A 16,395-nucleotide genomic window follows, 5' to 3' on the forward strand; every position below is an offset into this window, starting at 1 on the left:
TCAGGGGAGTGCTCAGAACACTTCCACAGGCATGCAGAGATCACTGTGTTCTGACCACTTGATTAATTGTGAAGGAAAGCTTGATGTGCCAAAACCCTCACAGTCATTTTGGTAGATGTTAGCTACAAAAACTTACATCTCTTTACCACTTCACTGACATGGATCTTGAGAGGTTTGCTTTACACACCAACGGTGGTGGCATTTTTTGCTGGTTTTTTTTGAAGTATCTAGAGACTCTGCTAGGGGAAAATAGAATTTCCTTGTCTTCAGGGTTCCCATGCAGTCATGTGAACTGGTTAGTTTCATAACCCAGAAGGCAAACCTGAAGAAATGGGAATTTGTCTTTTTTAACCCAAGCTGGTGAAATTCAGACCTCTAACTTTATTTGAATAGCTAGGCTTCATGATATTACTTGATTTAGCTTCCTGATATACACCTAGGAAATCTAAATAACATTATGCAATCTTCACTGCTGTAAAAACTCAAGGAATTTCCCATTGTAAAATCACTGACATTAATGAGTCTTGGAAAGTAAAACTGGAAGAGAACTTGGGAGATCATCTGGCATATTCCCTTACCCCAAAGCAGGAATAGTCATGTCTAAGCCTAATCCTCTCCAGTCACTATCTCTAACTGAGACATTTTAATGATGGCTTGGACATAGTATTTTTGGACAGCAGTTTTCTTATGTAAAAGAAGCCAGTATTTATAATCAGCTGACAGTTATGACATACATAATATCTGCTATAAAATGTTATATGTATAAAATATAAATATTTATATAAATTGTTGTTAGTAGGATCACACTGCCAACTACTAATGTTCTGATATAACCTTAGATTATACTTTTATTCCTTCAGTATTTGTTAGAGTTTATTTTTCTTAGTAAATGTGCTCTTCTTTTATTCTTGGCATTGAAGGTGTTAGTCTGTTGCTTCTGTGTACATTCCTGGCACTGGGGAGGAGATTGCTCCTTTTTCTAGTAAGAACCAACCTGAATATGCTTAAATGCCTGCCCCAATGCTCTGTCCACAGACTGACTGCTTCAATTAAATCTCAAGGAGTAAATTGAAGCAAAAAGGAGTAGGCAAATGCTGGACAGAAGTATGAGAGACTGCAATACTAAAAACCAGTATAAGGTCTGTTAAATATGTAAAATTAGTTATTTAAATAAGAGGGTTCCCCTTCTCAGAGATGAGTAAAAATACCTGCATGTTCACTCTCATCAGATCTGTAAACAATTTAATGAAAACTGCACAGTCTCAATGGGTTTGTATGACATACACTGTAGGCCAGTCTGCAGTTATCAGAATTCATATCAAAATTATCTGCTATCCTTACTGATATTTTCTACACACAACTAAGGAAAGCACACAGACTAGGTCCTTGTGCAGCTGAGTTGTTCTCTCCATTTTTATATAAGCAGAACTTTTGTTAAACTTGTGCAGTTTATGTTATTTATATCCATTCAGTGAACTATCCAAAGGGTATTGCTCACATCTTTCCTGAGTATAAAACTGCTTATGACTTCAGTAAAAAAAAAAACAAACCAACCCAACAAACAAACCCACAGTATCATTGCCCTGGTGGCTTATACTCTCCTACTGACAGAAATAATTTTATTCAATCCTCGTTCTTGCATTCCTAAGAAAAAGAGGCTTCAGTGTGCATGGGAATCTGGCCCAGTAGTTATAACATTAGTTTTAGAGATGTACAAAAGCTAGAATCTCTGCTTTGCTTAGCTGTTATCTTCTCTGTGATGCTTCCTTTCCCTGGAACTGTTTCAGCTCTGCCCTATTTTTTTGTCTGGTCACCACAGCTCTAATGTAGTAGTCCTAAAAAAAGCAACACAGTAGGTACAGTGACTGCAGGCTCATCTTTGCTCAGCAGTGCAATAGTTTCTTGGAAGCCAGCAGAAGTGCAAAATATAACTAACTACCTTTCCTATCAAAATCAGCAGGAGAAGCCAAAGCTAGAGTGTCATCCCACTTAACACAGATGAGTCCTGGTGCAACAGCCTCCTGCAGCAGCGTGATCAGCACTGCTATCTCTGCCTCAGAACCCTGAAGAAGCTGAGGACATTGACACTGAGTGATCAATCCAGGATGCAACAAGAGTCTGTATCAGAGCTGGATTAGAGAGTTCCCAGAACCTGGTCTTTTGGTCAGACCACATCTTGTTCTTTATGTCCTTTGACCACATAACACTAAGGTAAAAAATAATCCTCCAAAATCACAGTACAGTAGTCATAGAGAAATCAGAAGCATTATTTGGAAGAAAACAAGTAATGTATGTCTGTTCAATAAGAAAGGACTCAGAATATGGCTCTTTTCAGGGGTTTGGATAGGACTGCACAAGGATGGCATCCAATCTGCCTGCATCATGCTGTGATTTATTTTTGCCTTTGCTGTTTGTTTTTTCCCCTACAGCATTTGCCTCTTATTCAATCCATCTTCTATTTCCTTATCATCAGATTAAAATTTTCAGTTATTTAATGTCCCATAATCTTTAGATCTAATTCTTGTGAAAGAATATTTTTATTCCTAAATAAAATATTAATATGTATTACAGGTAGCAAGGCCCTCCATTATGGTTGTTCAGCTCTCTCTCACGTATGACGCTGTGAATGGAAACATGCCTTTTGTCATCTTCAGGATAAAATATAGTAAGGTAATAGAAGGGACCAGAATTAGAATGAAGAGCTAAAAAGGCACAAAGAGTCCCAGGACTAGCTGGGAGAGCAGAGGGAGGAAGTCAGATTATGGGCCAAGCAGATGGCAGAAGATGAGGTTTGTAGGATCAAAAGAAAGCTCTGAGGGAAAGTCAGCATGGGGTAAGTGTAAATTGAAAAGAAAGGAGATGGAAATCTGGAAGAGTGGGTTGGAACTGATGAAACTTTGCTTGTTGATGGAATGAGTGAAAAAAAGAGATCAGGAGAAAAACTGGGGGGTGGAGACTGAAAGCTTGGGAAGAGAAACAACTGACCGAGAGCAAGGGAAATACAGCATAGACTTGAAACTGGGCCCACCCCTCCTGCACCATCTATTACCAGCCAGGATTAAAAAACTTCCAGACAGTGTGCATCTGGTTATTTCCTTATTCTGCATCCTTTAATGTCAGGATCTCATGACATATAGCAGTATAACAACATACCCTGTTAGCTGATGTGATAGAAATCTGTGCTGCAGATCTGAACAAAGCAACATTAAACCCTTGATGCAAGAACAGCTACAAGCCTTGCTACACTGTGGATCTAAACATGAAAATCTTGCTGACTGGGGAAAACCACCTCTTTGCTCTAATGAAGAAAATTACACTACAAAAGGTTTTAAAGGCTGTTAATTCTGCAACATCAGTGATCACGAAGATGTGTGTCAGTTAGGTCCCAAAGATTTTAAAAAAGAGGAAAAGTTTATCCAACAGACTGTGGCTGAGATCTGAACACATGCACATGTCCCTATAAGTAGAGACAGAGGCATGGGTGCTATTCTGAGATCCGCCTAAAGAATGGCATGACCTTGGGCAATCTATTAACCTTTCCACACCTCAACCTCCCCATCTATATAACAGAGTGAGGATGACATATTTTGCACTTGACAGGTTTGTAGATCACTAAGACCTAGAGATACACCCAAGGGTAGCTCACATTAACTGGCTGGTCCTGCATCTCTTGGTGGGAGAGCTGCTGTTGCCATTTTATGCGCCACCCAATGCAGTCAGAATTATGGTCAGAAGTCATCTCCTGTGGTCCATTAATACACACCCTGGCATCCCTCAATGCAGCAGTCGAGAACTAATCTGCCTCCAGTCTCGGCTAATTGGAAAAGGTTTTTTTTCTCTATGTTATGTGGATTTCCAAAGTTAAATCTTGAGTGATAGACAGTGCTGTCACAGCAGCATTAAGTGTTTAGAGAGTGATTATTCTTGAAAGACTTCCATTTTTCAAACTCGTGCTTTCAGAAAAAGCTGTGAAAATAAATGAGAACACCAAGGGCTAAACAACACTTTGAGCTTTACAACAATGATCTCCAGAAAGGAGATGCAATAGCCCAAAGCCTTGCCTATTGCATTTACAATTACAAGAATCTGCAGGTTTCCTCATATCACTGTAGGCATTTAGGGGCTTGCATCATGTGAAATCCTATTCATAACAGTCAATGTGCTCCTGAGAAGAATCACTCTCAAAACGTCAATATACTTTTTTGTAACCTTTCTATTTAATAAAAAAGAGACAGCTTCAATTAGTGAGGAATGTTCCATATAAATTAGATTATTTTAAAAGTTCCAGCAACAATAAAAGATGTTTTCATTAAATGAACACTTGTCACTTCACCAACATTTGTAGCCTTTTAGTTTTCCCTCTTTTTTTTAATTATTATTTTTTGTTAATTCTTATACCTGGTCACTTATTCTGTATGAGTCAAACCCACACTCATAATTTCTCACGGCAGCTAACAGAAACTATGCCTGCTGAGAAGATAAATAAGAAATATTCAGTATTTATGATCCCACTGCCACTAGCCAGCTATGTGGATGCTTAAATTTGCCCCACAGGCTGTTGATCCCTGGATCAGTGTAAGTGCAAGTGACTTTAGAACAACAACTCACCTCATTGCCTTGCCAGAGGGAATCAGCACATTGTGCCCTGGTGATGCACAGACAGCCCAGGCTCCAAGAACTCAATGGCCTGTCCAGCCAAGATGAACCATGCTACCTGTTTGCACATGAAATCCCAAACCTTGCTGTCAGCAGAGAAGGAAAAGCAGACTATTTCCTAGCAACTTCCTCTCTTCTTCCATTCTCCTGGCCTCCAATCAGTACCAGGACATGAACATTTCCTTTCCTCTTATTCCCTAAAGGAATATTTAACTTGCATTTTAGCAAAAAGCTTTTATTATTAATATTATTATTATATACAGATTTATCAGTGAAACCCTTCAGGGGGAAAGCTTCTGTCATCCGTGAAAGTGCAGCACAAAGAAACCTGCCCTTATCTTACTAATTACTCCAGTGTCTCCCCAAATCCTATCAAGCTGCTTGTTATTAATCAGTTAGAACAGTGTCGCCTGTGTGGCAATATAATATATGCCAGGATGAGATCTGTTTACAGAACTGCAGCTTTGGCACTGAGCAGGGAGGTGCAGATGCCAAGAGAAGCAGGCTTGCTACAGTCTATCAGCCAGATCAGGGGCCAGCAGATACCAGAGACTTCAGATGTTGGATCCAGGGGGCTGTGGATGTCATGGCCACAGCTACCTTTCCCGCATTGTCCCTAAAATAACAGCATATGTTGAACAGCCTTGAGCCCAGAAGAAAAGGCTTTGGGATAGATGTGGATATAAGTCTGTTGGAGGTATCAAACACTATTGTGCACACTTGATGCCCCATGAAAAGAAAGAGGTACTTCTACCTGCCCCCTGACTTCATGCCTGGATCCCAGCATGCGGAAGAGCTGAGAAAATCTTATCACCAACTTGGGCTTTTTCACTGTCACCACTCTGATGTATCTCCATGACAATATATGGGTAATGTAAGGGGCAAAAGATATTCTGTCAATCCTGTTCAACCAGCATCCTCTCTGGTAGAAGCTGAGAAATTCACTGAAGAACTTACTGATCCAAGGCACAAATTACTGCTAATGCAGTAACCAGTGGCATGGCCTCTCTTCTCAGAGGAGTGTGAGCAAGCTTCTCTCAGATGGGTTAGTGCCAGGGTCTTGACTTAACTCTTCAAGAAAATTCCTGCTTAAGGCGAGTGAGGATTTTGCTCTGAGAAAAGCTGCAGCAATGAAAACAGAGAGCAAAACAAATCTGCAGCATTCATCTGAAAGTCAAGTATCTACTGAGGAAAAAGCTGCACACATTGATGAAGAAACTTGAACCATAAAGTTTCACTAGAAAGTGATTGTGATTTTTTTTTTTTGCTAGGCATAAAAATAACAGTCTAAACCAAAATTGCATTCTTGAGGTGGAGGTGAGGAGATATATAAGAAACAAGAATAGTGTTATGTGATCTTTCTCTTGAGACATCCTTCTACTTTGTGGCAATTGGCAGCTCTGAGTGAAGATGCAGCTGGACCCATTCCTCTTTCTACAAGAATGTCAAAACACTTTGTTAACTGTGGCAGGTCAAGTTTCATAGCCAGGCTGAAAACCAGCAAATTATTACTGTTGCTATTTACAGGTCATGAAACTGAGACACAGGGAGATGAAAGAACTTGCCTACAGTCTATTAGGGACAACAATGAGGAGGGAATCTAGGAAATCTTGTGGCTCATCATCTGCTTTGTGCATCATTTCACTTTCTTTCCCCAAAAGGCAGTGCAGTGATACAGGTACACTGCATTTAATGAATAAGCTTCAAGCAATAGCCCACAGTAATCTCACCACAGTCTTTGGCCTTATTTTCTTCAATGATCTACGTTGCCTCCTTCATTTTACACATTACTTCTTTCCCATTTTAGGTTCAGTATTTCCAGTCTGAAAAGATACTGATTTTGCAAGAAAAAAATAGAAGTAATTCTGCTGACTTCAAATACAAGCTGGTCTGAGTCTATTTTAATGAAGGAAGAATTCTGGCTAGATATATAGACTATTATACACTATTCAAGGTGTGCTGTGGGATCTTAAATATCCATCTGGACAAGACATGGAGAGAGCAGATGGGAGCTTCAGTTTAGCATTTATTCTAGCAGCAGCATTCAGGGAGGCAATGAGCCTCTGAGTCCAAGCCCCGGCCCTAGCTTACTAAAACCTAAGCTGACCTTCTAGCCAAGGAGTAAAAGTACTGTTGAGTCAGCTGTATAACAATGCAGAGGGAGATGGCAATGGCTCATAAATCTGTTTTGTATTTTAGCATGCCATTAAACTGCTCATAATTAGGACAAAGCACAGGATGAAACCCTAGGCAGGCACTGATGATGCCCTTATTACCTGTGGATTGATTCTCCTCTCGCTCATGCTGGCGTTACATCCGTGATTTGCTAGTGTTCCTCTGGTTTACTTTGCTGCAGTGAGGGTATGAATCTGGCCCAGAGCTCTAATATCCGTTCTAATTTAATTCGTGTCTCTGTCTCCACATGGGAATTCTCATCTAGACACAGCCCCCTCTGGGCCCTGTGCTACTTCCAAATATAGGACCCCTTCCCATTTGTGCTGGATGGGGTGGGAAACCCACCTAACTCTATTCATTCACATGACTTGCACTATGTTTTAAGATTAGATTTAAGATCTTTTCTCTGCCCACAGTCAATTTGAAGTAACTTGCATGTTTTATTATTTTTTGTAGTTTTCTTGCACATAAATCAATATATAATGAAGCTAAGCACTTTTACATTTGCTAAGGCATTATGCAGACATTAACTCTTCTAGGCCCCTGGAGGTGAGTAAAACAGAGAACATTACTAGCTTCTCTATCTAGGTCTATCCAGTGCATTCCACAGACAAATAGGTACACATTGGATTTTACAAACAGACAAAATGAGGCTGGGAGATTAAAGAGCAAACTGTACTAGGACAAGGAAAAATATGACCCAGAGAATCAGCGTGCACTTCTTGCAGCTGCAAAGTGCAGAGAACCCACAGCCCTGTGTACCATGAAACTGAGCCCTCAGCATCCGCCTTTGGATACAAGTTAGATGCACAGCCAAGGCCAATGGATTTATGATCCATAATGATCACTTCCTAATTTTAGCCCACAAGGGATATGCCTTCAGAAGGAAGACAGCTTAGAAGATTTAAGGAGATGATTGCTTTTCTTTGGGGCCTATGGCAAGTGTTCTGGTATGTTAGGCTAGAGATGGAGATGTAGTGATTTGCCCAAGGTAATGCAACAGAATGGGCCAAGGAACTGAATCCCCACTATTGCAGTGGTGTTTTCTTCTTCTACTGATTGACAGGTTCACCTCATGTATGTCCTTAACTCTAGAAATGGAAAACCTCTGAAATTAACTATTCCCCTATTCCAGCAAGCCCAGCTGTCACAGATGACACCCCAGAACAACATCATTCCATGAGTAAATACCTGAGAATGTCGAAGGAACAAACCTGCTGGGGAAGGAGGAAACAAAGTGTCGTGGCATTACCTCAGGTGAGCATTTGTTACCAAACCCCTTTGTGCCCTGCCAGAGAAGATGGGTTTGCTAGAACCCGAAGCTCACACCACAGCAGCTCACAGTTGTTAATTCTAGGGAACCAAGCTCAAACACTGCTGTGTTGGCCAGGATGGAGGCCAATCACAACAAGAGGCAAATCCTTTTAATATGTTCCATATCATTGCAGTAATCCAAGACAAATCTCAGAAAAGAATGTGACTTTTGCAAGAGTATTTTTGTCACTGCGAAAATTAGTCCAGCAAAGAAACAGCAAAATTATCTTTGCAGCATTCAAGTTGCCTGTCAGCCTTTGCGTGAGAATCCCTGAGCAGGAATCTGAGGAGTCCACAGTATACATGCAGATGCCAGGGAATGCTGCAGATCCTGCTGACTTTTCCACACAAAGGGAGAGAACTACAACTACACCACTCAGCACCAATGCAGAGTTTACTTTTCTATTCTAGGAGACCAACTCCATTTGTTGTAAAAACCTTAGATATGTGTGCACATACCACAGCTCCTTTATAGCCTCATCTGACTTCCAAGGTATAATGGCACATGCTGAAAACGTCTGCAAGCTTCTTACTTTGCTATCATCAAGTTTAGAAATACACTCTCTTAAAACATTCAGGCTGAGGTTCAAATTACTCCAGATTATACCAATTTAAGAAAAACATTAAATATTTCCAGACATAATAAAATGCAGTTTGGAGATAAGAAGTCCCTGCAGCACTACCACTGGGGGCAGAATGCCTGGAAGGTGGCCTAGTGGAATAAAAACTGGGAGTGCTGGTTGGCAGCAGTTGAACATGAGCCCAGGTGTGCCCAGGTGGCCAAGAAAGCCAGTGACATCCAGGAGTGTATCAGAAACAGTGCTGCCAGCAGGTGCAGGGAAGTGATAAATCCTCTGTACTTGGTACTGGTGAGGCCATACCTTGAATCCTGTGTTCAGTTCTGGGCCCCTCACTGCGAGAAAGACATCGAGGTGCTGGAACCTGTCCAGAGAAGGGCAAAGGAACTGGGGAAGAGTTTAGAGAGTAAGTCCTATGAGGAGCAGCTGAGAGAGCTGGGGGTGTTTAGTCTGCAAAAAAGGAGGCTTGGGAGGGGCCTTTTTGCTCTCTACAACTCCCTCAAAGGAGGTTGTAGCCAGGTGGAAGCTGGCCTCCTCTCCCTAGTAACAAGCAACAGGAGCAGAGACCATGGCCTCAAGCTATTGCCACGTGAGGTTCAGGTTGGACATCAGGAAGAATTTCTTCACAGAAAGGGTTGTCAGGAATTGGAAGGGGCTGCCTGAGGATGGAGCCACCATCCCTGGAGGTGTTCAAGAAACAACTGGATGTGGCACTTAGTGACATGGTCTGGTTGTCATGAGGTGATTGGTCATACTTGATGACCTTGGAGGTCTTTCCTAACCTAAATAATTTTGTGATTCTGTGTGAAAATTGTAGAAGTCAATTCCTATGACTGCTCATTAAATAACTTACACCAAATCCTGACTCAGTTGCCAAGAAAGTGCTATAGATCTAATCAGAGATTTCCACTTACCTAATGAAGGCAGGAAAAATCAGCCCTCTTTCTCCTGGGGCAATCCACACCATTGTCTGGGTTTCTCCATTTCCATTACACAGTAGAGAACTGTTCCAATGGAATAGCTGGATCCTGGCTCCTTTAAACGTGTTCTCAGGGTCTTAAAGATCAAAAGCTGGGGAAAAAAAGTGATTTTAAAACATACTAAATAAGATGCTGATTGCAAAAATCTCTGAATTATAAGAATGTCTTACAGAATGAAAATATGCAGATGAAATCTGTAATGAACAAAAAAGTAATTTAAATTGTTCCCTGAGGAAAATAACCCAAAGCATATCTCCTTAAAACAGCAAAGAAATTCCCAGAAACAAAGAACAATTTACCTTTTTCTTTTTTTGGAAAACAAAACTGCAATTCACACACTGCAGAATGGTTCACTCTGTAAGTCTTTCTAGAAAATAAAAACAGTGCTTGACACAGGATCTGAAGTTATCAGTACAGTCCTAATTTCTAATGTCTGAACTCTTATCTTTTTAAATTCTAAATGAAAATTGTGAACACCCTTAATAGTATCTAACGCTTCTACAATATTTTTCACCATTAAGTCTTAAAATGCCTTCCAAAGGCTAGAGACATTATCTCCATTTTAAAGGTAAACAAGCATGGAGAGCCAATTTGCCCAGACCCACCAAGCAGACTGGGAGCAGACACAGAGCAATGATCCATCCTCCTGTGTGTTCTAGTCCTGAGGAAATTAGCATTCCCTCTAATTGCATTTTTATTTCCTTTAGAGAGCACATAGGAATATCTGAAAATTTAGTAGCAATTTTTAAAAGTGCTTTTGGGGAAAAGGAAGATTTTAGTCACTCATTATGTGACTAAATTAATGCACATAGAAACACACTCTTATGAATATAAAACATGGCATACATCCACATTCTAGGCTATTTAATATTTGCTCTGCAACTCTGAATCAGATCAAATCCCTCAACTCAGTATTGTTTACAATTTATTTCAACTTCAATTTATGAGACAACACAGAGGTTCTCTTCTGTTTCTAAGTGGCTGTGCCATGGTCATGCCATCTTTAACACAACTTTTGTAGTCTTCTGCCATATAAATATGATTCCTGATACTTTCTGAATATCCCAGTCTATCCCTACCCATCCCAAGGCTGAAGGGATAGCTGAATCAGTTTCACAGTATGTTTCAAGGCATATATTTAACAAAACAATAATTTCAGAGCTTTTCCTTACCACTTTAATTCTGTCTCAAGCTTTATTCAGGAACTTAACCACATCCATTGATTATGTGGTTACAGAGTCACTTTCCATACATTCATATATGCAGGTGTTATTATATACATATTGAGCTACAAATCAATTTCACAAACATTTCTAGGCTTAGAACATAAACTCCTCTGCAAATTAGAAAGAACTTTGGACACCTTGACAAGGCAATGTTGAAGCAGAATACTCATCACACAAATTAAAATTGCCAGCAGCTAATTGACCCTTCCATTTCCCTTTGAGTCACAGAGATGGGAAGCACATGCTCCCTGAAACATTCTCAGCTTTAGCACTGGCACATTCCTGACATGGGGAACAGCTAACCCATGTATTAGTGTCTGGGGTAATAGTAGATATTTAGCACCTCGTACCAGAAGAAAACAGAAAAACATTTTACCAGGTGGGAAAGCTGGGGTAGGTAGAGATATAATTATACTCACTGGAATTTGGCCAGAAAACTTGATCAAATACACCCAGCAGCCTCATTAAAGCTTTAAACAATTGCAGGTACTTTACTTTTTGGTCTTAGATAAAGACAGTGCCTTTTCCATGTGTATATTAACACATCGATGGGGTCACTGCAGCTTTCAGGGGAGTTCTAAGTGTGTTTTATAGGTATAAGCACACACTTACCAATATTTGAAGGCAGACCATCAGTAGAATCTACTTAACACACATTTGCATAAATATACATCCATTTGCATCAGATTACACAAACGCATGGTCATTTTCCCTGAGCATTCAGTGCTCGGGCCTCACATCTCATCTCTCCCCAGGGCTGCTCTTCCTCCCCAGCAACCCTGCGGGAATGGCCGTCGCAGGAGGGGAGCACAGCACCGTGAGGGGAGCAGCCCCTCAGAGGTGGCAAGAGGGTCCCGGCACCGTGAGGGGAGCAGCCCCTCAGAGATGGTGAGAGGGTCCCGGCACTGTGAGGGGAGCAGCCCCTCAGAGATGGTGAGAGGGTCCCAGCACCGTGAGGGGAGCGGCCCCTCAGAGATGGTGAGAGGGTCCTGGCACTGTGAGGGGAGCAGCCCCTCAGAGAGTGTGAGAGGATCCTGGCACCATGAGGAGGGCAGAGCCCCTCAGAGAGTGTGAGAGGGTCCTGGCACCGTGAGGGGAGCAGCCCCTCAGAGATGGTGAGAGGGTCCTGGCACCGTGAGGGGAACAGCCCCTCAGAGATGGTGAGAGGGTCCTGGCACTGTGAGGGAAGCAGCCCCTCAGAGATAGTGAGAAGGTCCTGGCACCATGATGGGGGCAGAGCCCCTCAGAGATGGCGGGAGAGTCCCAGCACCATGAGGGGAGCAGCCCCTCAGAGGTGGTGAGAGGGTGCCAGCACCATGAGGGGGGCAGCCCTCAGCGAATGTCCCTCCCCTGAGAGATGGTGAGTTTTGGCACCATGAGCGCCAAACAGCACCCTGAAGGGAACAGCCCCCTAAAGGGGGTCAGTTCCAAGAGCATGAGGGGAAAGGCCCTTGAAGGGGGAGAGCCCCAAGGCTGCAAGTACAGTGGTTTCTCAGAGTAGGAGCTCTGAGGCGAGCAGGTTTCAGTCCTGTAAAGAGCAGCTGCCCAGGAACCATCTGAAGGGAAGATGGAGGGTGTGGAGGTACCTGTGATAGAAAGGGAGCTGGTCAGACTTGTCTGAATTTTGCAGTGCTGTGAGGAAGAAGGGCCAGAGAAGGGCAGGTAGCACAGCCAGGGTGGGCTTTGGAAGGACAGGGAGCATTATCCAGGTGTGGTCTTTGGAAGGGCAGCCCCATATCCTCAGGTGTGTGAAAGGGAGTAGGGCTCCAGCTGAGAAGAGTTGTTCAGGGCCTTTAAAGTGGAAAGATGGTAATCTGCCTGAACAAAGAAAAGACAGCCCATCCATACTCCTGAGGGGTAGGTGCTGCTCCTGTGGAAATGTGACAGTGATCCCACTGGAGTGTCTGCTGAGGTTCACCTGCAGACATGCCAGCTGCTCTGTGAACCTGCCCTGCTGAGGGTGTTCCTGTAGCCCAGGTGGCCAAAGTCATGCTCTGTCTGGTCTAACTCTGGATTTGTGGGGCAGGTAAGAGGTCAAGAGAGGATCTGCCATGCACCTGGATCTCAGGGCCAGCACCTGTTTGTGAGAAGAGTTCCTGTTTGAAATGCAGGGGCAGTGAGAAATCCCAGCACTCTGCTCCTGAGAAAGCTGTTCTGGAGGCCAGCAGATGGGAAATGTCATCACTGGGAGGAAAATGAATGAGGTAGGCTGTGGTCAGCGGGATGCTGATCATTCTGAGCAAAATGATCTTTAGGGTTACAGTGGTGTCTCTAGGGATCCTGCACTGAGACAATAAAGTAATCCTGGGCTTGTTCCAGTGTGATTAAGATCTAAATCTCAAAAACAATGATTTTGTGGTTAAGGCATGGGACAGTGGCTCAGCAACTGTGGCTTCAATCCTTTTTCCCTGATTGGCACTTCAGGCAAACTGGAGCAAGTCTGTTAATTTATCTGTGTTTGGCTTGCACGTCTGCAAAATTTTTACTATGACAGTTAAGTCAGTGATGTTTCTTCCTCTCTAATTGTACAGCATCCAGTGCAGTGTTGATCAGCTGTTCTCAGTGTGCTTCCAAGGGGGCTAAATTTACTGAGGAGAGTAAGTCTCTTCGGCAAACAAGGCTTTCTAAATTATAATTTTGTTTAATTATAAATGTTTATTGTATAAGAGATGAAGGTGAGAAAACGGAAAAAATACACATATATATAAATTCTTAAAATGGAAAGGTTCCCAAAACCTTGTACTAGGGGACAATAGATATTTAAATGGCACTGTTGAGTAATATTAAAAATAGTTTCAGTACTCATGGCTTGTAGAAGTCTCTCACGACCCTGCAAATGATTTCTCTCTGTACTGATTTTGTCCTTTTCCCATTCACTGAGCAATGATTATTTCCCATGCTTTTAAATGGAGCTGAAATTAGCTTGGTTATTTTTGTTTAACAACAACAACCTCAATGCATGTTGTGCTTTTTATCCTGCTAAAAGAGCTTTGTTTGTTTCCTGAGATGATGTCAGCAAAGCTCCTGAAAGAGCAACCGCTGTTCGCTAGTTGTTGTCTGCTTCACAACCAGCAAAGGTAGGAATGAAACCAAGGTACCTTTGTGGCCCCACAGAACATAACCTGTGTTTATATTCAGTGGTGTGACTTCATCACAATGCAGTAGCATGAAGTAGGCATGAACTGCTTACAATAGTTTTCAGAATTAAGTTATTCTTCTGCTCTGTAACAACAGTAGTAATATGTAGACAATTCATGCTTTTTGTGTTCAGAGGTCCAGCTTTTGAGTAAAATGCAGGAGATGGGAATATCTGAAAGGATAAGCTAATTTACACAGTCTGGAAAGAGCTTGCACTTGGGGTTGATTTTTTTCACTTCACACAAGAGCAAGAAACTGTATTTTTTTTTTTGTTTTGTTAGGAGCATCATTCATCCATTTAGGACATTATCAATCTAATATATGCATCCCATTTTTACTAAAATCAGTGAGACAGGGCCTGAGAAATGAGGGCAGGAGATAAATACTGTGAAGACAGAAGAAAATGTCTTCTTTAATTCCTGCTGGCAGCAGTTCATTGTGTCATGCAGACTGCTAAGGTCTAATTGCATAGAGATGGGCAGCCCTCATACAGGAGTTTATCTCTTTTGGCAGATGAGTAACTGGGAGAATGGTGACTCCTCAACCCTGCAGTCCCATGAGCCAAAGGGTTAATTTTTTTTTCCTGCTGTGGATTCTCAGACTCTCTCCTTTGATGGAATCCGCATTCAGATTCTCCAGCAGTGAAGAAGAGGGCAGGTTTTTCCCTTCCAGGCTTTCATTATGTTGCAGTTTTCATGATTTTCCAGGGCTGCTGGGTTCATGAAAATTAATGCAATTCTGCTAGACTGTTTCCTTCGCCTGTGATGTGCCCTGATGCATTATGAAACCATTCAAGGGACTGAAATTTCTCTTCCACTGAGTTCGAACCAACAGCATTTGATTCATGCTGTTTCCGGAGACTTCCTTTTGATTCCAGTATTCTTCTACATAACCCAACAGAATGAATTGGAGAAGTCTTCTATGTTTGGGATCCTCCCCTCCAAGGCTTATTCCCATTTGATGGCATCAGCTCACTTTGTTGGGAAGAGTTACATGTACTCAACAGGCACATTTTGCAGATACGTCTGTTCTGTAAGATTTCAAAACTATATGTTGTCTTTTCCTGAGTAAGGAGATGGAAACAGACAGTGGACAGGGAATACTTAACCAGATTGGAGTTTTCAAAGGCAACCAGAGACAAAAGAAATTGGTGCAATGATAACAGAACAGTTTCTTCTCTGATGTGTTAAGTCCTCTAGTGATGGCACCTTAGCTGACGTTAAGCTCAATTTTAGCCGGAGGAATTTCTACTGAAGGCATGGGTTTACTCTAGTGCTTTATTGATTGCTATAAAGTAGTCCTGTATTTCAGAGAAAATCTTCTGTCAGGCACCTAGAGTTTGGATTTCTTGATTATGTCATGCCTGTGTCTTGTGGGAAAAAAAAAAAGTAAACCTTGAGGAAAAGTTGATTTTGAATGTAAAGGAACATGAAAAATCAGGATGGAGTTTGATCACATTTACTAGAAAGGAATAGAGATTTCACTCAGAGCTGTTAGGTAAACCCACATGAAGACATGTTCATCCTGAATATGAGGGTGATTGGGAGCTGTGAGCTATTTTCAAAATGAGCCAGTGTCCATGTATATATATATGGCAGGCCAGAATGACCAGTCCTGGAGGGCCAAATGAGCATGATTATAAGGGTTTTTTAATAATTTCAATGTATACTATGAATATATGGGCTCCATCCAGAATTTCTTCCCTGCCTTCTGACAGTGGTGTCCAGGTATTCAGCCAGATGGCAGCAAAAATGGGGGCATAATGCTGGCTTTCCACAGGGGCTCCAAAGAGAGGTTGCACAGGATAAAGCATTGCTCTCTAAATCTGAAGTAGCTGAAGGATGCCAGTATGTGCTGCAATCACATTCCTGATTGCAGTGTAGTCATACCTGCAGAGAGGAACAGGCTCAGGAGTGCCCCAGCTCCATCATTCTCATTGCAACATCAGGTGGATAAAGGGTTCTTCCAAGGACTTCTTCCCTGCCTGACTCGTCTGCTTTACTGGATTTCTACCCAGTTCAGTAACTTGTAAAGATGGCCAAGGGGCAACTTACCTCCCTTCCCCTCCTCTGTTCTTTCCTAATCAATTTGCTGAAAGGACAGATAAAAATTCCAGTGAGTGTCTCCTTAGAAATTCAGAGATAAAGATTGAAGTGGGTAAGGGACCTCTTCCAGGAGCCTCTTCATTTTTTAGTAGTTTCCTCAACAGCCCCAAAACACTTTTGTGACTTTTCAAGTATGTAAATGAGCTAATTCCCATCTCTTCAGGTATTTCCAAGTAGAAGTCAGGTAAGCACCACCTATTCCAGTGATTATATGCCTGTTCTC

General features: G+C 42.0%; 1 protein-coding gene across 10 annotated transcripts in view; it reads right to left on the reverse strand.

The window, feature by feature from the left end:
* Positions 1 to 12,242, reverse strand: part of CACNA2D2 (calcium voltage-gated channel auxiliary subunit alpha2delta 2) — a 237,924-nt gene extending 225,682 nt beyond the window's left edge. The window contains exons 1-4 of one of the 10 annotated variants that reach the window (XM_086845655.1): positions 11,971 to 12,227; positions 11,542 to 11,834; positions 10,003 to 10,066; positions 9,638 to 9,794 (exon numbers count right to left, since the gene is read on the reverse strand). In XM_086845655.1, coding sequence (XP_086701781.1) covers positions 9,638 to 9,690 — 53 coding nt within the window. In that variant the 5' untranslated portion in view covers positions 9,691 to 9,794; positions 10,003 to 10,066; positions 11,542 to 11,834; positions 11,971 to 12,227. Of the gene's footprint in view, positions 1 to 9,637; positions 9,795 to 10,002; positions 10,071 to 11,541 lie in introns of all 10 variants that reach the window. The other 9 variants (XM_086845654.1, XM_086845661.1, XM_086845656.1 and 6 more) reach the window with 9 other exon arrangements.
* Between the last annotated feature and the right edge of the window lie 4,153 nt (positions 12,243 to 16,395).

The sequence above is a fragment of the Cyanistes caeruleus genome, chromosome 11, assembly GCF_971803275.1.
Source record: "Cyanistes caeruleus chromosome 11, bCyaCae1.hap1.1, whole genome shotgun sequence".
NCBI classification, from domain to species: Eukaryota; Metazoa; Chordata; class Aves; order Passeriformes; family Paridae; genus Cyanistes; species Cyanistes caeruleus.